Genomic DNA, 23,267 nt, shown 5'->3' on the forward strand with positions numbered 1-23,267 from the left:
TTGAGTCATATTGACTCAATTTCAAGTTAATACGGTTTACTTAATTTTAGCTTATTGAACGAAACTCTCGCTGTTGGGTGGTTTTGCTCTTTGTATTTTGACAACAATTGAAGGAGCGAATGAAAGGAAGTACTCAAAATTAAGTAAAAAGAAGTCAAATAATAGGTAGTTTTTATTTTCCGTGTACTTTCGAAATTCATTTCATTCTGGAACGATGTTCCATCTCGTCCACACTTGCTGGCATCTTTGTTCCAGAACGATCTGAGAAACGTTTCACAAACTGCCAATGCCTCTGTCATGAGTCATAACAAATAAAAACATCGCACAAGTTCGAGTTCTGTCGATACGGGATTAAGCCGAATGAATCAAGGAAAAGTGATTGTAGATCAAGATTAAAGTTGTAGTATCACATTTTTCTTTGAAATCGTGCCGGGAACTGTTCTTGATATACAAGTGACAAGGTTTTTATTCGAATAAGTTGTTTTATAGCTGTTTCGAAGCGAGGAAATGCTGAACGGTAAGTTACTAAGTGCAGGTGAAAAAATTTTCTCAGAGAAAATAGAAAAATCGAAGGGGTGTTATAAAAAAATATTTGCATGAAATGTTTTTTAATATTTTGTGTCTGTTGGCTATTAATTTTTATTAAAACACTATTTCATTATTATTACCTTAAGGCATATATTCGAGATTAGTTACGTGTTCTAGTTTAATCACTAGCTATAAAAAAAACGTCACAACACAAAGGATCACGACGTACAGAGTGTGTATTGCATGCTATCATTAATTCAGCGGTATGTTTGACGACGACAGAATCGCGTGATGTATGAGATGGCTCAGATTATTGAAACTTGAACCATTCATTCATTAATAATCTGTCAACCCCAGAACGAGTTCATAATAATTTCTAATAAAAACTAAAATAAACAATTTAATGGGAACTACCTTCCAAATGAGATGAGAATGTCATTGAAAGGTTTTTCTATTACAATTCATATTTGCGAAAGAATAACCATTCGTGATAGATGGAAAATAGCTGAATAACATCCAAATATAAGTCTTTAATTTTTCATTATCGAAAATAATGAATTTGTTTTTGTTTCAGTATTGCACGAAATATCTATAAGAGCATGACTGAAGAAATTATAGATTTGGTCGATTTTTCCAGCAATTCTAATACCTTTCTATAGAGAAACAAGCACCACGTTTATATAGATTAGCTAAACTTAAAAGAATGCGTGTTCGAATAATTAAAATTGAAGTTGAATTAATCATCTCAACGCAGTTCACGGAATTAGCACTGATAAAGTAGACATAACTCCAGGTTTTTATTTACAGCTCGCAATAAAAAAATAAGCAAAAAAATCACAAAAAGGTTACTGCAAAAAGAAAAAAAATCCATTAGATAGTGTCCGCGTAGTAATTATTGCGATGATGGAAAATAAGTAAATATTCATATTCTACTGCGGAGCTTCGAACACAACACTGCCAACTGCATCTATCTATGGGGTTTTGTGTAGCACAGCAAGTTCGTTCTTGCCTGCTTCCTTGCTGTTCGAATGTGTTCAACGAGATTCTGCAATGGCTCAAGTGTGAGAAGAACATAAAACAAACATCCGACTCCCAGTAGCAATTTAATTGGATTTCGTAAAGCTTTTTGCTGATTGATTGGAAAGAAAAGTGATAGCATGATAATGTTTTTAGAAATAAACACGATTGCCTTATATTTTAGATACAATTAAGCATAGGCACGATTTGAAAATAATAATACGAGCTAAGATCTTTAGAAAATTAAATTTTTATTTCGTTGGTTTGCCTTCTAGTATTCTCTACTACAGTTTGTAAAATTCCCGAGATCCAAGAAGCGAACTTTGATTTTACGTAGATTACGATTTTGGACAATATTCTTAGCTTGTTGGGAATGACGATCCACTATATATTTTATACTTCTCAATGTATTTTTTTTATGCTTATAAATGATTTTGCATGCGATATAACATTAAATTATCAACAGAAAAATAGTTAGGTTTGATTGTTTTTACACAAGTTTTTATGCGGTTTTTTTTACACAGATTTTCAAAGTTACGCGGTTTTTAGGCGAATTTCTTAAGTTACACGGTCCCAGAGTCGATTTTTTCACAAATTTTTTTTTCGATATTACACCAGATCTGGACGTTTCATGCATTTCTAAGGCATGTGGCTAAAGATACAGAGTACACATTTAATGGTTAACTGAAATACATCCAAATTACTCAAATTTTGGACACCACTATCCGCTGAACTACAATAATGATTGTCAATAAAGCAAGCAGATTGTCAGTAAATAAGTTCTAGAAAGTTGTTCTAACCCTAGAGGTAAGGTGGTAAAACCTTCTCTAATCGAAACAAACAAAAATTTCCTTTTTCCTATGTTGATAGTAGTCATCGTTAATGCAAAAGCGTAAATAAATGTGCATGTTATGTGTCAGTGAAATAAATCTTGCAAATATTTTCCAAACAAAACATAATTAATCCGTATTCGTTTCAGTTTCTTCGAGTTATATTGTAAAGTTGATTAGAGTGTAAGTTCTGCCGAACCAAAAACAAAAACAAACGCGAACTATTCCAATAATTCACCAGGCTCACATGCTCAAATCATCGTTTAACTAAATCAAGAATCAAGAAGATAAATCTACAATTGCACGCTAGTATTAGTAAGCTATCCACGCACAACTACACACACAAATAATCACATTACATAAGCGAATGGCTTGGCTCGGTATTGGTGCTTTGGCTTCCGGTTTAGGTATGATTATATTGCAACGGTTTAACCAATGACGAAGAAATTTATGTAACTTGAGTCAATGTTAATGCTAAATGAACTAAGTTTCATTTCTACGAAATGTAACTCATGTCCAACTGTTCTGTTTGAATAGCACTGCAACGGTTTCTGGGCGGTGATGCGCCTCCGAACAAGGTTCTAGAAGTCAAAAATGATGGCTACATCAATCTGCACGTACTTCATCGAGACGACGCCATGCGCTTGTACGCCCCTAGCAATGGAACCAATGACAAAAAACTAGTCTACGAGATCGTACTGGAGCGGCCACACTCGGAAACGATTAACACGTCGTATAGGTGAGTTACTTACAACTTTCGTGTTCTGTAGTTTTAGTGTACCTAATTTTTGATTGAGCTTAGAGTAATTTTTCACTCCACGAGTAGACGATTACGACGTTTCTCTGATTTAAGAAAGAAGGTTCTTCTTTTACAGTGTTGTATATATTGCATATAGCCTAGTTACTTATCCCAGGTTGGTAGTTCAAGACCTATAACGCTGGTCTTATAAGCCAGTTGTCGTATGTTTGAGGCCCAAAAAGGATTCTTAGTAGCAGTACCACCAACATTGCCATGGTTTTGTATGCTAAGAATCGGCTGCGAAGTCTGATGAAGAAAGTTTAGTAGGGATAGCGCAGGATTATGGAAGGGATTGGTCGGGTTTAGCATGTTTAGAGAAGTTTAACAGGGATTATAAACGTTTAGGAGGAACCGTGCGAGATTAGGTGGGACCATTTCGGATTAGATGAGTTTATTTGTCTAAGTTTGTCCAAAGTTTAGAGTGATTTGCTCCTTGCAATAAGATGTTGTTTTAGCATTAGGAGTTACCAAGACATTTCCAAGCGATTGCTGCATTCGTTGCGATTTCTCGCCAAAAGCCTCTAGAAGCAAAAAAGTGTTTAATGAGTGATGAAAAATAGATATATTGATGGCCCCAATCAATCTGTTGATGTTGTTATTAACGTTGTATATGTCAACGCGCAGCCTCGCATTGCCAACCTGTTAAATCCTACACAGCAAAACAACAATTGTAACAATCTCGATGTAATGATCAATTGATGTGAAAAAAATTTAGACGTAAAGAATATCGAATGCAATAATTTTTTGTTCTCAAGAAATATTGCAGATAAATCACACGTTATTACTTCGAAACAACGTATTGAGTACATTACATCACCTTAACACCTGATTTTGAAATGAGATTATGCATCTTTTCATGTAATATTACAACCTTTAGAACGGCACCGAGATTATTGTAATATTATATCGTAATCGCTGCACATTAGTAGTGAGTAGTGATGTGCAGGAATTTCGATGTAAAATCACAAATGTGTTGGTGTTTTTCTAAAGGTTGTAATATTACATGAAAAGATGCATAATCTCATATCAAAATCAGGTGTTAAGGTGATGTAATGTACTCAATATGTTGTTTCGAAGTAATAACGTGTGATTCATCTGCAATATTTCTTGAAAACAGAAAATTATTGCATTTGATATTCAGTACGTCTAAATTTTTTTTCACATCAATTGATAATCACATCGAGCTTATTACAATTCTTTTTTTGCTGTGTATTTGAGACCCCTAAATGAGCGAAAAAGTGTCAAATGTCAGCTTTGCGTGGAAAACTATGAAGCATATTGAAAAAGCCTTAGAAGCAAAACAACAAAAAACCCACACCCGAAACCTTTACACAAAGTTGATAACTAAATCGTGTTGCGGGGGCGGGTATAGTATGATGGGTAAGTCGATGCCTTTCACGCAGCCCGCCTGGGTTCGATTCCCAACCCCGCACATAGGGTCAGAAAGTTTTTCTGGCCCGAAGAGGCGAATGACCTTAAGGTTAAAACCTCTATAATCGAAACAAAAAAAAAAAAAATCGTGTTGCATTAGGATGAATGACAAAACCAACGTCAAACCGACTGTCAAATTTCGGAACAAATATATTTTGTTGCTAAGATTATTTTCGATGTTCTTGAGGATTTTCGAAAAAAACAGGGTTGTGTACGAGACACGACCGATTATGACATTAAAAATGCAATTAAAATAGAAAAATAGGCAAATTTCGTAAATAAAGATTTCTGTTCACGACCAGCGCAATCGCAACCTGATCTAATGTTCATCGAGAAATAAAATAATTCCATCTTCAAATAACCTTGTGAGAAGCGTTTAAAATTACGGTAATTCTGGGCTTACTCTATAAGTAAAGCGTTTTCTGCAACCCATAGGGTTACCACCTGCACGGGCCTAGAGCTACTTGCCTGGCTGCTGGGTCGCACGTATATTTTTAAAACATTAGTTCGACTAGTGTCAATCCAAAAATATATGTAATTCAATTCGAATTTCCGTTTTGAACATTAAGACGTTTTAAATCGTCAACAGTTTAATTGGTGCTCAGTTTCAGTTTTCCTCAACTCATCCAACAATCCCCCACTCACGTGCAAATGGTTTTTTGCTTGTCGGGTGAGAGAAGTTAACATGGTGAACACTCACTTAAACGAACACATATTTGGCATACAGCGCCGCACTGCACACATGATAAATGTAGCAAACCCATTAACAAATTGCCGAGATACAATTGCTTCTAATTAGGTTCAAAAAATCTATCGCCGAAAGTTCTGAATTGGCCTGATAGTTACCGTAGAATCAACAGATTCAATATACTCAAGCGAACACGGTGTGCAGCAGATGGGAGAAAATGACACACCACAAAAAGCAATCATCCAGCAAGCAACCTGCTTCGTTCGCAGCTGGGTGCCGATTAAAGTAAAAATTGTACGATGGCAAATATTTATAGATTCCCTTTTGTGCGATGTAGAAAGGAATGATTTTTTTTCTTGCCGATACTTTTTCTATACCGAACGAAGCAGATCTGATACTATATAAAATTCTAGGTGCAGACCAACGATCAAAACTGTCGGCCGTTCACGAAAAATCAATAGGATGACATCATTTGCCCTGCTGTGATTGATTAGTGAAACTAGGTGGAATTTCACATTATATAAATCCACAGATCATTTAATTATTAGCATTCAAAATAATGGCAAAAAATCTAACGCGTCTAGCTTTCTAATTTTTTATTGATACCCGGCCACGTATAGTAAAGAGTAAGGCATTTTAATGACAAAACATCACCTTGAGCTGGCAAGTGATTTACGGTTGTGGTCATTTCCGGAACAATCCATGGTGCGACTTCCACCCGGAGAGTGCCTTAAGATGCGTATAACCAAGCACAAAGAATTTTGGTCTGGTCTAGCATTCTGCCACTACCCACATTCCTGGTTCAAAATTAATTTTATTCATCAACGTAATCTCCATCAAGAACAATCAGTCATTCCAGCGCCGCTCTAACATTTCAATACCACTTTTTTAGAACGATTAATTTTTTGTCCAAAATAGGCCTCAGTTTCAACGATAACCTCTCCATTCGTGCGAAATCTCTTTTTCAGGTCTTTGAACAGCCAGTAGTCACTGGGAGCCAAATCTGGTAGATACGGTAAATGTGGGAGCAGTTCGGAGTTCAATTGATCAAATTCAGAATCATCAACACGTTCTAATTTTTGGTCAACAGTGAGCAAACGCGACACCCACTTTGAACAGAGCCTTCTCATAGTCAAATGCTCATACAATATAAAGCCAACAAGTTTTTTTGATATCTTTACGATGTCAGCTAACCCACGCAACTTTTCGATCATTCAAAACGATTTTGTGAATTTTTTTCAATGTTTTCTGGTGTTACCGCCTCATTTGGACGTCCACTGCGTCAGAGATGCCCATCTCCTTTGTGTGACGAAGAGCAAGTATACTTTCTCCCCTCGCACTGACAGCATCAACGAGAGCTCTTCTCTTTCACACATATACACCACTGTTATAAAGAGTATGCACGCATCATGATAGCGAGTGTTTATTTTCTTTCAACTGTGCTAGACTGGATCACACCAAATTGCTAGAGCAGAGGTCTGAAAATCACTGAGGTAGATGAAGATATTTTTTCCGAAGTGTGCACGCCGGTGAGGACTCTGGTGTACGGTTAGCATAAGCGCAATTTATCGTTAAAATTTTGTTTTTCCTTGCTGCAAAAAAGATTGCCATAGGAAGGCCATCGTTACCTTCCGTAAATATAAAAATTAAATCACAGTCACAGAAGCACAGGCGTAAATTCTGTCTATTCGACACCGAGAAGAAGTGCACTTTCCTTTTCGTGCGATGTTTCTTGCATCCCCTGTGTAGACAAGAATCTTACGCCAGCGTGTATCACTCTGGTGAAATGCCATCACTGCACTGCGTTCTGCATCATCACTGTCTCTACGACCACGTTCGAAATCAGCAAACCAACGTTTTGTTTTTGTTTCTGATGGAGCGGAGTCTCCATAACACTTTTCAAGCCATTGCTATGCATTGCATACGGTATTTTTCCCATCAAGAAGCAGTGTAAAATTAAAACACGAGACTGCTTTTGACCCATTGTTCTGAAAATAACAACAGTAGCGTCACTCTTAGCATAATAACTCACAAACCAATGAATAGAATATCATGAAATTTTAAGCTGTCTTTTTAAGGTTAGTATTAATTAAAAAAACGTGACTGTAATAAAACTAGCGCCATCTATGTGTTAGGCCCGAAAGTGTTGGTGATTGCCGAAAATTTGACAGAAGCTGCTATATTGCTATCTATATTGTATACAACATTTTCAATCCGGTACAAGATGCTACAAGAACTCGAGTCTCTCAATGCATGAACCGCGAGAGAATTTCTCTGCATTCCTTCGCTCCACTTTATACTCTGAGTATTTCACGGCCCTTAAAAAAGTTACAGTCTGATAATGATCGTTGCTGTGTGGAATTTCCCAAGAGAGAATCGCAAGTTGACAATTATCGCAGAAAATCGAGTCGATGATTCAACTTGATGATTCTCATACTAGGTTGCAATATTTCAAAACCCTTGTGTGGAGCATTCACATACATTTTCATAGACACAACATATACAAAGATTATATGCACATAGTTAGAATAAGCGGCAATATTAAAATGATTCTATCGCAATTATCCACTGCCCATACAGAATCGGATCGCGAAACGAGAATAAGCGACCGTTTGTTGCTTCAGAGAGAATCCCCACAGCAGCGTGCTAGCCGTTGATTCTCAGACGGTTCACCGAGAGAAATTCGTTCACGCACTGGTGTCTATTCTATGTTAAATGTACCATGCCGGTTTTTTTGTTGTTGCGATGATTTCCGTTTCTCTTTGATGGCACTGATTCAATCGTGGAAGAGTTGCGAGTGAGCGTTCTTTGATACGATAAAAGCCATCCTTGCGCGTAAAGAATAAAAACTTCCCTATTTTTTATAAATGAAATTACGTGATACAAAATGAACGAGTGAATAGGATTTAGACAAAATAGTTGATTCATTGCATTGACATATTCTAAACAGTTGTTATAAAATCATTTTAAATAACCAAATAAAAGTCAATAGATTTCACGCGCGTCTTGATTCTTTATTATTTTAATTATTTATTAAAATTAATAATTGGTTATGTTGGTTGATCTGGGCAGCTGGCTACCGAGCAAAATACTAATTTATTGTTTGAAATATTAGTATCAAGTGTTTTTTCTACTATGTATTCAATATATATGTTATCTCTGTTATTAACTTTGTAATATCAATGGATTTGCGCAATAGTTGATTTTTATCATTCAATTTATAATCCTGAAAGACAATCAATAACATGGAAGAAGAAAACGTTCCAAATTAAACTTTTCTCCAAAGCTATAGGTTGATAGGTTGAATGAAGAGATAATTTAGTAAAATAGAGTAATCAGAAGTGAAACATTGAAAATATCTGATAACTGAAAGGAAAAAGAAACTCCTGCAATTGTCGCCTTTTACGACATGGAAGCAGGAACCCAGGGGAACTATTCTTGGTTCATTTTTTCCGCCGGATTCCACACGGCATCTAGGCTGGTACTGTCCGGAGAGAGCTAATAGGTACTATCAATCTTCTAGTGGACCCCAGCCTCTTAGTTGCACAATACAGGGTTACAGTTACTTTAGACAATACGCACATACCAAGATACCAAGATTTATCTTGGTTTAGATACACATGAAGTGGCTCAATGGAAATACAACGATGTGTCTCAAAAGCATTAATAGGAGCTGTCGTGATCGATTCCGTCATCGTCATTAGAACCATCCTTTTAAGATTATTTAACTTTTACTGAATTGCATAACATCTGCTTTCTGACGCCATACAACGCATCCTAATGCTACAAAAGGATTAACTTTAGTTACATAGATTCGAGTATGCATGCTCAAAGCATTAATTCGATTGAATATATGTTATTAAAGGGACTGATGCGAGGATTAATCGAGGTTCCAACAATATTCAGCATGCGACAGGTGTGAATCAGAGCTGATCGTGCAGTGCTCGAAAGTTTATTAGGCCGCTTCAAATCGGTGAAGTGTTCCTTTCTGAGGAAAAATGGCTATAAATCAATGTAATAATGATTTATTTTTTATTTGTTTTTCAATAGATAATTTAACTGATACCATCAAATTGAACCGCTTTTTCTAAAGATTTTCTTGACCCAGATAACCAATAACCATTAATTTCAACAGAAAAAACAACCTTCAATGGCATAACAAATTTCTCTAGTTTTTTATTAGCAATACTAAAGCTTGGATGAAAAATTGTGTATTTTACCAAACACAAGATTTTAACAGCGACCTAAACATTTATTAGCAATTAAACGCCTTTTTATTGTGGCATTAGTCTGTACTCATTGATCCTAGGTTATTGTATGACATAACTTTATGTTCTTATGTTTAGAAGCTTGTTAAATTGTTAAAGGAAACTTTCAATGAATAATCATGCTTTACATTTAACTTTATGCAAAATTAATCATATTTTAAATATTTTGTAATTTATTCCATTTCTCTGGATGAAGTTTATACCGGGCCAGTACACAATCTGAAGCAGAAGACAAATTTGAAGCCTTCCATCAACGACTGCCGGAGTTAGTGAAAATGGTTCGGGAGGTAGGTGATCTCTTATGAAAGCCGTCTCCCGTTACTCCCAAGATTTATTTATTTTCAGATGTATAACATAAGCGGATTGCAGAAACTTTGTGACACATTGATAGAGCATCCCTCCTGGTCTTTGGCTCACATTATAGCGCATTTTAATCTGGTTGATTATGTAGGTAATCCCAAGATTGTAGAATCTCTAGACGATCCCGATCACGCTGATCTCTTGACACCGATACAGGTAATACTCACTGCAATCTTTTCGATTTTTTGATAATGTAAAATTTTGTACTTCCAGGTTGCCACTAAAGCAAACAATATTGAAATGGTTAAAGCTCTTCTCCCCGTTAGTAAAATAGACAATCTGGATAACAACAGTAATTCGGTTTTCCACTTTGCTGCCAGCACCACCAAAGAAATGATCAACGTAGGTTACCTGTCATAACGGAAAAAAGCAAAGCCACCGATGGTTAATATTGATGTTGTTTTTAGCTTTTATCTGCGAAAAGCACAAACAATCTGAATCATTGCAACGCAGATGGCTACACCCCATTGCATTTGGCTTGTTTAGCTGATAAACCAGACTGTGTCAAGGCGTTGCTCCTGGCAGGAGCAGATACAAATAAAATGGCACGATGTTCAAGTAACACCTCCAACAAGACGACTGCATCAAGTGAGTACTAGAAAAATTGCTGATGATGACTTTAAACTTCAGTTGCTTCGCATCGTTTGATCATTTCAACCCAAAGAGCCATTTTCATTAATCAGAAAATAAGATGATTAACACTATTTTTTTTCTTTTTTGTTATTGCTTTTTGTATATTTTTAAATCTATTAAATAAAAACACCATAAATCCGATAACTACGATAGCACCTTACTTCCCAGGTAATGTAGCGGATTTTCTAGTGAGCAACCCGAATAAACTGTTCACGCAGGACATGAAGCACGGTGGTACACCGCTGCATTGGAGTTCCAGCCGAGAGGTTCTGAATTCGTTAATCGAACGAGGATGCGATGTCAATCTCATCAATTTCAATGGTCAAACACCACTCCATGTAATGGTAAGCTTAATTTTTTGAAATTGTAACCGTAATTGCACATAGTTCAATGTTTGAAACTTTTCGTCTTTCTCATGAGGAAAGGCTGTTCAATCACTGTGAATCCCGACTTTTCAACCTAGGCCCGGAGGACCGATTGTCATACACCATTCGACTCAGTTCGTCGAGTAAGCAAATGCACTCAGCTCGCGGTTCGCTTTTTTGTTTATTTTAACATACAAATTAGATTCAAATGATAGGCCTTAAAGTCCTTTGGCCTGATATCAAATTTTATTTGGATTCGACCTTTGACTCCGGAGTGAAGAGGTAAAATGTATAAAAGAGATGAAAAAAGTGAACTCGATTTTATCAGGAACCGCTGGACACAATCTTAGATTCAAATGAAAGTTCTTACGGTCATATACTACAGTTCGACGCATAATTGTCCCATATTCTATATGTACATGGGACAGTTAGATCAAATACAAATTTAGTTTTTGGTTGGGCTTGGAACGGCAGTATATAACGTTATTAAAACTCATTCAGATTCGTCTTCCTTTTCCGGAATTAACTAATAAGTATGAAAATCAATTTCCAGAGCATGTTCCTATAAATGACACTGAAAAATTCAACAAACTCATTTTAAGGGGCGGGTATTGTCTAACACTTTTAGAAAATCTTTTTTTTTCTTTATATTTTGTTATAGTAAATCATTTCGAGAACATTCTGTGAAATTTTCAAGCCTATTGGATCGAAACTCTGGACGTTATGGGCCTTTATCTATGCTTATCCTATTCTGCAAAAAAGCAAGAGCTCGGTGCACAGTCCCAAGATTTCTACTTCGATTGACCTAAAACTTAACAAAACATTCTTTAAATAGTTTATTATAACAAAATACAAAAGAAAAATTATGATGTTTTCAAAGTGTTAGACCTTACGGGCCCCCTAGAAGAACAAATTGTTTTCTTCGATTTTATAGACAATGAAATTTAAGCACGTTTTTCTCGAAAGCTGAATTTAAAAGTCCGTGTCCATCGTCATTCGAAAACTACTTCACCGATTATTGTTAAATTTTGCATACACTTTCTACATGTAAAATACTAGACTCAACGTTTTCCATTTTTTGTTACTTTGGGGAGGTTAACTTTAAACAAACACCAAAAACTGAAAAAAAAATCAAACAAAAACGTTGGGGTCTAGAAAAACACCAACTGCAACTATTCTGCTTTGATTTGTTCGCTTCTAATTTTTCTCCGCTGAGAGGCAGTGGCCACCGCAAATCATGATTTCTAGGAAGCGTCCTCAAAAATACTGTTGCTCCAATGAAGCTTTTTATTATGTAAAACTTTTAAAGTTAGTTTTTGGAACGATAACTCTAAAAAAATTCGCTAAATAGTGTTATTTTTCATCCATTAGACCCGTAAAACGTAAAATATTCAAACGTGACTCAAAACTATTTCAATGTATGCCGGTTGATCGCCAAACTAACCGACTTCGGTTATACCGGTATTCAGCTCTGGATTTACCGAAAATAGTGGTCAAAAACTCCACAAAGGAACTCGCTTCGTTTTCTCTGAGATGACTGAAACAACGTTATCAAACTTAAGCTCAAATAATTGTAGCATATGTTGAAAAAAAATTCACCCTAAATTTAGGGGTGATGCAAAACAAGTAAAAATTTTGTCAAAATTTGATTCACCTGTTTTATTTCGTAGGGTCTGCTAGTTTCTTTTTTTGCCAGTCAACAGTGGCGTCTCGTCCTTATGTGCACCTCGTGCACTACACAATCGGCCAAATGGAAGGAATTAACTGCACCCCTATCCGCATTCAATAATTTTGTGGATTTTCAGATTTTTGGTATCGAATAAAAAATAATGAGCGATTCCATAGCATGATATGCTTCACACTAAGCAACTTGAATTTGCTGGTCAATGACTGCAAATTCAAGGAGAGGAATCAGTGGCTTATGCTCATGGCAGTTGAAAACAAATTGCTGTCTTAGTTTCAACATCGAAGCGGTTTTATTGATGAAGTTATTGCCAGATTTGCTCGACATGCAGAATTGTTCCATTGCATTGATGATACGAAATAAGTTTAATAAAAAAATTCCCGTCCAAAAGTATATTATTTCATTGTATTGAAAAACACAAGCGAATATCCATTCTTCAATTTTTATTTTTCACTGATTTCATACGACATAAGCAGTGCACAACCCGTAAATTTTATCACGAGACGCCACTGCCAGTCAATAAAAGGTGTTTTGAAGAATCCCACAGTAAATAAGAAAGGCATCAATACACAACTAGAAGGATTAAAACAGTTCTTGGTTTTGCTTTTACGTTCAGTCTATGACTAGTCATTGCATAACAGTTCCTGTTGCATTGTCAGGCCACTCAGCAATTCAACATAAACTGCTTTCTTTACTAGAGAAACACTTCAAGTTGTACCGAAGTACACGATCTTTACTAATAATATCCAGAATGTAAATGAGGCATACTGGTTGATTTCACCTTATCCGGACTATGCTCCATCTGAAAGAACCATTTGTTATTGGTTTACTGAATTTAAACGTCTTTCATAGGTGCTTAGTTCAGAAAACATAAAAAAAGTCCACCAATTGGTTATATTTAATCTTGAATTGAAATTGCGTAAGATAGCTTATGCCGTTAAGATATCAGAAGGCAGTGTGTTTACAATTATGCCTGAACATTTGACTATGAGAAAGCTTTTTTCAAAGTAGGTGCTGCTTTTATTCACAGTCGATCAAAAATAACAACGTGTTGATGATACAGAGCAGTGTTTGGTCATGTTTAGAAGTAATAAATCAGATTGTTTGGCATCGATATGTGACAATGGATGCAACATGGATCCATCACTACACTCCGGAATCTAAACGATCATCATCTGGGTGCACTGCATCCGGTAAACCACGTTCGAAACGTCCAACGGCACATAAGTCAGCTACATGGTATAATCTTAATCAAGTATCTCGAATCGTTTAAATGCAAAAATCAAGTAAAAAACGAAATCCTTTGTCGAAGAAAAAACACTGTTTCACCAAGACAATGCGCCACCTCACAAATCGATGGCAACGATGTTTAAATTGAACAAATAACACTTTGAATTACTTCCTCATCCACCGTATAGTCCTGATCTGGCCCCCAGTGACTACTGGCTATTCGCAGATCTAAAAAAAAGCTCACCGGTGAGAAATTCAACTCAAATGAAAAAGCAATTGCTGAATGCGAGGCATATTTTGAGGCTAAATACAAATCGAGAAGTTAGAGAAGCGTTGGAATGATCTTTTTATTTAACGATATATTTAATAAGACACACTGTCTTATCTCTATGATGCCAAGGTAATTTCTTAACAGTACTTAAGACTAGGATATTTTCTTTAATTATAACGTTGTTGTATTTGGTTTACATTGTCGTATGCTGATCACAGCAAATCTCGGGGATCCAGTCTCCAGTTGGTGGTTGGATCTTACATGGAAATTATCCAGATGACGATGGTATTTCGATGGTGCCCGTATCCTTTTATTCCTGTGATTCCGCGGGATGGAATGATTTTAGTGCTCTTTAAGGAGATTACATTTATCAGAAGAATCGATTTTTGGTAAAAATTTATCTCTATAAAATGGTAATAGAATTGCTAGAAAATCCGACTTTTTCCTGGTTCCGATATAACAGTACAAGTGACGTAACCGCACAAGGTTAAGAATTGGGATTTATCAGTTAGTCTAACGACTTATTGAGTGATGTGTAATGGTTTCCTCGATTCTTCAGAGTGACTCAATTGGTATAGGAGTTCCACCACTTGCAGAAAGTTTTGCAGGCTCTATTCCTGTCATTGGGGACACCTTGTTTCTTTCACCTTCTTTTAATCTATCGTTCACAGACTGTTTTAATGGGAATGCAAAATTAAAAAAAAAATCTTTGTTTGTTAAGTGGACAATTTCCTATAATGCAAAATTAAACTATAATGCCCCATTTCAAATATCAAATCTTCCGCTTCGTTTTAGGTGACCCGCGATCGGTTGGAATGCGTGGTGGCTCTGTTGGCTCATGAAGCCGAAATCGACGTGGTGGACCACAATGGAAACACTCCACTGCACATCGCGGTCGAAAAAAAGCTTCTTCCGATTGTCCAGTGTTTGGCTGTGTTCGGAGCCGACGTGAACAAGACCAATAAGGAGGGTAAATCTCCTCGCCATATGGTGGGCAAGGACGATTCTGGCTCCAAGGATGCGATGATCCTGTACATTTTGCATTCGATCGGAGCGAAACGTTGTCCAGAGACCGGTGGTAGCAAATGTTCTCCGGGATGTATCAGTAAAGGTTCCTACAATGGAATTCCACCGGCTCAACCGGAAACTACGGAACAGAGGGAGCACATACAGCAAATGCTTGCCAGTGCCACTCGTAGCGGACGAAACAGCATACCAAGTCTTATATCCAATACCATCAAGACAGTACGGGAAGAGAGAGAAGCGAAAGAGGAATTGAAAACTGTAGATGTAACGCAAGAACGGAAAGGAGCTAGTGTGATGGATGCGCTGTTGTCCATGTTTACCAACAAAGTTCAAGCGGCCTCCAAGCCGACGTCTCCAAGTTCATCGAAATCTTCACCCACGGATAAAAATGTAATCGACATTGGTGATGAACCGATGCTTATCGATGAGGTATCCGCTAGCTCTTCAGCCACCCCAACATGTAACACTGGAGAACACCGCGGTCGCGGCCGTCTTCTCTGTTTGGATGGTGGTGGGATTCGCGGCTTAGTGCTAGCTCAAATGCTGCTAGAAATCGAAAAACTCGCACAAACTCCAATTTCGCATCTCTTCGATTGGATTGCCGGAACAAGTACCGGTGGAATTCTAGCGCTCGGGCTTGGCTGTGGAAAAACAATGAAGCAGTGTATGTGTCTGTACCTACGTATGAAAGACCAAGCCTTTATCGGTTCACGGCCCTACCCCAGTGATCAGCTGGAATTCGTACTCAAAGAGCAACTCGGTGAATTCACTGTCATGTCCGATATCAAACATCCCAAGCTGATGGTTACCGGAGTGATGGCTGACCGAAAACCAGTCGATCTGCATCTGTTTCGTAATTACAAATGCGCTAGTGACATATTGGGAATTGCAACTCCTTCGAATAGCCGAAGGCAACCTCCGCCACCACCAGAAGAACAATTAGTGTGGAGAGCCGCCAGAGCAACGGGTGCTGCCCCATCATATTTCCGAGCATTTGGTCGGTTCCTGGATGGGGGACTGATAGCTAATAATCCGACACTGGATGCATTAACCGAAATACACGAATTTAATATGGCACTAAGAAGTATTGGACGTGAAGCTGAAGCCGTCCCGGTAAGTTACGGTCGATTGAGTGAAGTAAAACGACCCGGCATCACTGACGCAATACCATTTTAGGTTTCGATTGTAGTTTCACTTGGTACTGGGCTTATTCCCGTTACTGAGTTGAAGGAAATAGATGTTTTCAGACCGGACAGTATATGGGACACGGCGAAGCTAGCCTATGGCATATCTGCCATTGGTAAGTAAAATTAATCCATCTAAAGCGTCGTCATTTTTATCACTCATGTTCACGATCCAAAATCGGATGATTTTTTTATTATTACATGAATTTTTCATTCGAATGAACGTTCCATCAACTTCTAACGTCTGTTTTTCGTTAGAAGTTAATAAATCCATGTACAAATAGAACAAAAATTCAAAGCCTATTGAAAAAATAAAACATATTTGTTGAGCAATTCCATAAATGGGCAGCAAATCATCAGATTCCACATACTCCGATTTTGATGAAACGTGGCACACGTCTGCAGCATAGCAAACCATTTATTTTGCACGATCGAAGTAACTAATTTAACTTAAGACTTACTTTTCAAAAGGGCAGATGTACTTTTTCATGAAAGTACTTCAAATCCTCGTAACTCAAAAATCGTTACTTGTACAAAAATTGGAACCAGGTAAAAGTTGTAGGAAACTGGAATGCTAGGACATTTTTTTAAATCTGTGTTTGTTTCTAAAATGAATCTGATCAAATCCCATAATCAACATCGATAAACAAGATCGTGAAACAAAAATTCATCTGTGCACTTGACATCTCTAGTAGGAAATCAGTCTAAAAATAATACTCCGAATGCTTTTTTTTCAATAATTAGAAAACTAATCGAACTATTTTTATTAACTTTAAAAAAAATTACATCTTAAATTTGTTTGTCCTTAATTCTTTTATTTTGAAATAGATACGAAATCCAACATATGACGTAAAATATATTATTTAAAAAAAACGAAGAAGCTCAAGAATCAGAACAAAACGACTCAAATGATACGTTCCCCTTGTATACCTAGAGATATGAGCTTTGATATCAAGCTCAAGTTCTTGATAAACGAAAATAGGCAAATAAACACCAGAATATGCAAATAAACACCAGAATATGCAAAACTATCACACTGAAGATGAATATAAATTGTATTCGAAATGTGCATATGTGATGTGACGTTTATTATACAAGATTTATAGTGTCGTGAGATACATAGTGAATTTGTATAGTGACGTGATATACTTATAACAGAATTAAATGGTAATATTTAAAAAAATTATCCTTGTAAAATCATTCTGTTCAAACACTCAAACGAAAAGTTAATGACCAGAATATGATTTTACAGCTTAAGAGCAGATAATTTGTTTCTAATTACGTTTCCAGATTTTTTTACACACTAATAAATCTCACGTCAAATGTTAGTTCTTATATCTAATTGTAAATATTGCAAAAATTATTATATTTTCCTTGTGGCTTTTTCTATAGAAAGGCTTTAATTTTTTTTGTTCTTGAAGAAGGAAAGACAATGAAGCAGCTAAACTACTTGGCACTTGAAACTGAGCAAGCAAAACTTCAAATGACTAGGTATGATTATTCAACTGACGATGAATTCTGGGAGCTTCACTTGAAAATGGCAGCAAAAGTCATATGAATTTGTATCAATATGCTGACGGTCAGTGGCCATCAATTTCATTTTCATCTGATATCATTCGATTGAAAATGAAATTTTACCGCACTGCCGGAGATATAATGGTATAAGTGACTTAAGCGACATACCGCATTGAGAATCTCTCATTGTTACATTCATCGTTTTGAACATTTTATACAGAATTCCTTTTTTGCTGTTTGATGAATGAAAAGCTGCACAACGTGGAAATTATTTGCACTTTTAAATGTTTGTTTCACGTTAATGTTTACTTTAACTTTTATCAGGCAAACTGAACTGTCAAAATTTTTTAGAAAAAAACTTAAGCACTATATTGGTATTATAATAACATTATACTTGTTCGATAATAGCATTAATTGAGTATTTACAGCATAAAATCGCTTATGTTTGTACATTTTCATCAGCAATTTATAAGCATATCATGCTAACTATGATAACGTACCAATTTTCGTTGAACAGCTTTAAGTCTTTAAATCCATGTGATGTGATAAGGACACCAAACAATAGCTTCCCACCATGCCTTAAGACAAAGACAACGTTGTGCTTCCTTGAGGAACTCCGGAACTGCTAGTAAAGAATTCAGATACAGTTCTTTCAATGTGTACTACAGCTTGACGGTTGACGAGATATGTTCGAAGCCTTTGACAAAATCGAATCGAGCAACCTAGCTTAATAAGCTTAGTAAGTAAAATTTCGTAGTTACCTGAGTCGAAAGCAGCCTTAAGGTCTGTGTAAATCACATCTATCTGGTATTTTTTAGACCTTTGCTCGGTGCAACAAGACGTGAAATTAACGATATTGTTTCACCAACTGCTGTACAATAGGGTGCAAATATTTTGGGGTCTATAATTTCCTAAAGCGGTAGTGATCAAAAGTTTAGGCACCTCAAAAAAGTCCCTACGCTAAATTTGAGCTAAATAGGATATTTGAAAACTTTTTTTTCTTAGAAAATCACCATACAAGAAATTTTCATCACGAAAAAAAGAATTTATTTGAAAAAAATCGACTCTTTGAGCCTTGGAAAAATTTTGAAATTTCCGAAATAGAAAATTTATTGTTGATTCCAAATGCCCTAGAATTGTCTAAGACAGTCTTAAGACAATTGGTATTAAAAATAAATTATCGATTTCTGAATTTTCACGCATCACATCAAAATGAATATACGTGGTAAAGCTATCAGGCAAAACTTCACTTCATTCAAGTATAGTAGGAAGATCAAGGTACCAAGAAGACTACCTTACGAACAGAACTTATATGTTTTTCATTTTGACGATGCGTCATGAGCTTTTCTAATCGACATTCCACCCTAGTTCGATTCCCAACCCTGCACACAGAGTCAGAAAGTGTTTCTGGTCCGAAGAGGCGAATGTCCTGAAGGTTAAACCCCTATAATTCGATAATAAAAAAAAATAAAATTAGAAGAAAAAATCGAAAGCACTATTCATTATCATGGTCATTAGTATAAGCCACTTTAATTTTTAAGAAGGTGAAAATTAAGTACACAAATAAATATGTTATTTCCATTGTTTCAACTATTGTAGGAAATCTGCTAGTTGATCAAGCCACAGCGTCGGACGGCCGGGTGGTGGATCGGGCTCGTGCATGGTGTAGCATGATTGGAGTTCCATACTACCGATTCAATCCCCAGATGTCGGTGGACATTGCGATGGATGAAAAAATTGACGAACCTCTCATCAACATGCTATGGGAAGTGAAGGCCTACATGTACGCCAACCGGAAAAAAGTAATTGAGATGATCAACCATCTCAAATAAGTCAACACAGTAACCTAAATGTGATCAACCTCACACCTGGGGTGTGGAAGTCGATGTTCATACAGACAATACAAATTCGAAACTAAATAAATTTGGATAAAAAAAAACAAATCAACAAAACCCAAGAACCATTTTTTACTATACAGATATAGATCGAATCGGGTTCGACTTGACTTATCTTTCCAGAAAATCAACAGAACATAGTATTTCGACTAGAAATAGTTATAAAGTACAACGATAATCATAATCATCCGAAATTACGGCTTCACTTTTATAAAGAATTGAAAAAGATGTACTTTGCCGTTGAAAATGTGTATTGTAATTATAACAAAAAATGTGTTTGTGGTGTACCAAAAATAGTAAGGGATTTCTGTAATTCGTGAAATTGACAAAAAAAATACTTCCCTGTTTAATGTGATTAGATAATTTGCCGAATATTGTTTTTTTTGTCACTGGTTATACCAAGTTTGTACAGAACCTATTAATTTCAAAACAAAAACAACACTCTCGGGAGAAAATGCTACTAAGAAGCTTAAAAAGACGAAACTTATACCACCAAAAACAAATTATTAATTTATTCAATGTAATATATCGATCATCGACTAGTGCGCAACCATGTATACAAATGTTGCATAAATATCCAAATCAAAATCAGTCTTTTCAAATGTTTTCGAAGAAATGTTCACATCCCTCACTGTTCTTTCGTTTGACATGGTGGAAAGTTGCGTTGCCTTCCACAGATCAAGGTGCAGTGTATGCAACATCAGAACTGTTATTTTTTATTGTTCTTCCTTTTCAGTTTTCCATTAGATTATTTATAAATTAGGACCAACAATTTCATAGAGTATAGGTTGTCCGTCACTGTGGGTCATGTTTGGCCAAATCAAAGGACTGTGTTATCATTCTTGGTTGTACTGGAATCTTCTATCCATTTCACTACCTCTTCGACTATTTTATAATGACAAATAACAAAGCCTGATGAGAGAAGCTTTTCGAGCATTGCTCATTACGTTCCATAAAATGGTTCAAAATTCCATTAGTAATATATGATGATCAAACTCGCGAATCCTTCCCAAACAATTACTTTGAATATAACTGGAGGAAAATTCTTTTGTTATTAAACAACAAGTGAATTATTAAAGAACAGGAAAGTTCTCTTATTAACATCTCTCTCAAATGACGAATTATTTTATAAAAAAAACACCGTCAACTGTATTTGCCCTTGATCGAGAGAACCGACATTCAATCTTTCTTTAAAAAGTTGTGTAAAGCATAGAAGTAAAAATTCGGTAAAACTATCCTTGTATGCCAATTTCAAACGCAAGTACCCATAAGCGATTGTTGGGTTGTTCGAAGTGTTTTTAAAGGAGAATTGCTTATTGATCAGTATTCAAACCGACTGTTGAATTTCTCGCGCACATTGAAAACTTCACATGAATGTCTGTTCTCTGTAGTTCAAATACCATGAGATTTGTTTTACAATTATTACTCTTTTAGCAATGTCAGCTCGTAGCTGACAGACTGCGTTCAACATTTTGTTTGTTTTAATCAATAACTCAATCTCAAAATATCGCAGTTCCAGGAAATGATTGTGGAACAAGTCTCTGATATCTCGTTGCTAAAATAAATGGTGTTTCCTTCTACTTGATGTACATTTACAAGTAAATGAAACAAACTCAGATTATACTGTATTGTCATTGAAAAAAAAAATTAAAATGGGTTATTTGAATGATGTTGTAAAATGTTTTACCCAATATTTCGTATTTCCATCCGAAATCCATTGTTTGTGTGTACAGTAATATCACAGAAAACCGATGTTGAGACTTGTACGGTTCTTGTACCAATATTCATCTCATTCGCCCTCATTTTTGTTTACGTCCGTATCGACGAACACCCATACATTCGAACGAATACAAATATTCAAACGTGACTCGTTTGCCGCAAAATATTGGAATATTATTAAACTTCTTCAAAAAAGTACATGTGTGTAATGTCAGAGACATAACTGGATGTCTTGAATACGAATAAAACTGACACTTTTACTTTATTCTTCCGAATATGAAGTAGTTGATCGATAGGCTACAGTACAGATTAGTTACATTGAACATTCTGACACACAAATATTACGAAATAACCAGTATAGTCCTTATGATAAAATAATGGTGGTTCTGAAAAGTGCCTTTTATGAAGGCGTTCGTGATGGAGAGTGATGAGTTGAGTTCAAATTCAGATGGATACCATTGACTTCCGATGGATACCGCTGACTTCCGTCTTCTATTTCTAGGATGACCTTTTGTCCGTGAATTCGAAACTGATATGTGTTCTGTTGGAGTCTCCTGCTTCTTCCGTTTGCGGTAACAAGCTTTGTATTTCGCTTGGAGATTCCTCGATCGCACCATAATGAACACAATGACAACGACAGCCAAATTCGAAATAAATGGCTTCTGAGCCGGTACTATGCATTTCATATAGCAAATCAGCAGAAAATTCTACTACAAACTACAACTGGTTGAAAAATGGGCCGTATACAGTATAGTGAAGTAAAATTTCGCATAATTCTTTGGGTATAAAATTATGGTTCTAAATGGCACCTTAGAGAATTTTTATGTCGATTTTTTCATTTCGGATTTCAATATTTTAGTTAAAGATACTATCAAAATGCTGTACGGGATTAATTTCTGGCATCCCAGAAGAGCCAAATTGTATAATTTTCTAAGATATTAAACACTGTTGCGAATTTAAAACTGTGAAAATTGTTAAAAATTGATCAAATTATCTTAGATTTGCACTACACTGATAATTTTAATTTTCGATTTACAAAGAAGATTTAGACTGCTCCAAAGTCCAAATGAGAGCATGACCTGAGCGTTTGAGGTTTGATACCATGCAAAAGATCTGCTCTCATTATTGACGACTGCTCCACCTGACGACTGAAGTCCAAATGAAAGCATTGACGACGGCTCCACCTGACGATTGAAGTCCAAACGAAAGCACGACCTAATCGTTTGAGGCTTTATACCACGCAAAAGGTGAGTTTTCATTGCCAACTGCTCCACCTGACGACTAAAGCCCAAATGAGAGCATGACCTGAGCGTTTGAGGTTTTTAACCACGCAGAAGGTGCACTCTCCGAAGCTGCTGGTTGATCAAATCATTCCCACGACGTCCACTTCTATCCAATGCACAAGCAGAAATGATCGATTTTCGCATTTTTTTTTTTTGCATAAATATTTGTTTATTAATCTTATATTTTGTGTTTTACATCAACATTTTACAGTACAAGTGTTTTGACCCTTCGGCCTTTCATCTTTGTTGTTCATACGATTCGTTATTAATAATAGGTGTTTTAGTTACTCTTGTTTTACATGCTAATGTTTAATCATAATATTTATTTTAATTATTAATAAAATATCTACCTACTTATAACTATCCCTAACCTAATACGTACAAATTTTGAATTATTTGTATTTCAGAGTTTGAGCACCTCTCTTCAAATTTCGTGCAGTATTGTTCGAATTTTTGTTCTAGTATATCCAGGGAGGCCATCTCATGTACTTCACTAGTCCTTGTCCAAGGGGGTAGATTTAGAATCATCTTTATGATCTTA

At 36.1% G+C, this 23,267-nt stretch overlaps 1 protein-coding gene across 3 annotated transcripts; it reads left to right on the top strand.

Moving 5' to 3' along the window:
* Positions 1–303: 303 nt before the first annotated feature.
* Positions 304–21,410, top strand: LOC131435404 (85/88 kDa calcium-independent phospholipase A2). 3 transcript variants are annotated; one of them, XM_058603245.1, is made up of 11 exons: positions 304–517; positions 2,525–2,782; positions 2,913–3,114; positions 9,758–9,848; positions 9,907–10,077; positions 10,135–10,263; positions 10,329–10,509; positions 10,708–10,898; positions 14,900–16,243; positions 16,307–16,430; positions 19,429–21,410. In XM_058603245.1, exons 2-11 carry the CDS (start codon positions 2,743–2,745, stop codon positions 19,659–19,661), a joined length of 2,706 nt encoding a protein of 901 aa, XP_058459228.1. In that variant the 5' UTR covers positions 304–517; positions 2,525–2,742; the 3' UTR covers positions 19,662–21,410. The 3 variants fall into 3 exon arrangements, with proteins under 3 accessions (XP_058459228.1, XP_058459229.1, XP_058459230.1); XM_058603246.1 differs by having other exon boundaries at positions 10,723–10,898; XM_058603247.1 differs by lacking the exon at positions 2,525–2,782.
* The last annotated feature ends 1,857 nt before the right edge of the window (positions 21,411–23,267 follow it).

The sequence above is a fragment of the Malaya genurostris genome, chromosome 3 (genome assembly GCF_030247185.1).
Source record: "Malaya genurostris strain Urasoe2022 chromosome 3, Malgen_1.1, whole genome shotgun sequence".
Lineage (NCBI taxonomy): Eukaryota > Metazoa > Arthropoda > Insecta > Diptera > Culicidae > Malaya > Malaya genurostris.

Excerpts from the sequence above, each read along its gene's own strand:
- LOC131435404 (XM_058603245.1), top strand. The coding sequence starts at position 2,743 with ATGGCTTGGCTCGGTATTGGTGCTTTGGCTTCCGGTTTAG. Across the intron at positions 10,899-14,899 it reads AAACACCACTCCATGTAATG|GTGACCCGCGATCGGTTGGA; the intron begins GTAAGCTTAATT and ends GCTTCGTTTTAG. Across the intron at positions 16,431-19,428 it reads CTATGGCATATCTGCCATTG|GAAATCTGCTAGTTGATCAA; the intron begins GTAAGTAAAATT and ends CAACTATTGTAG.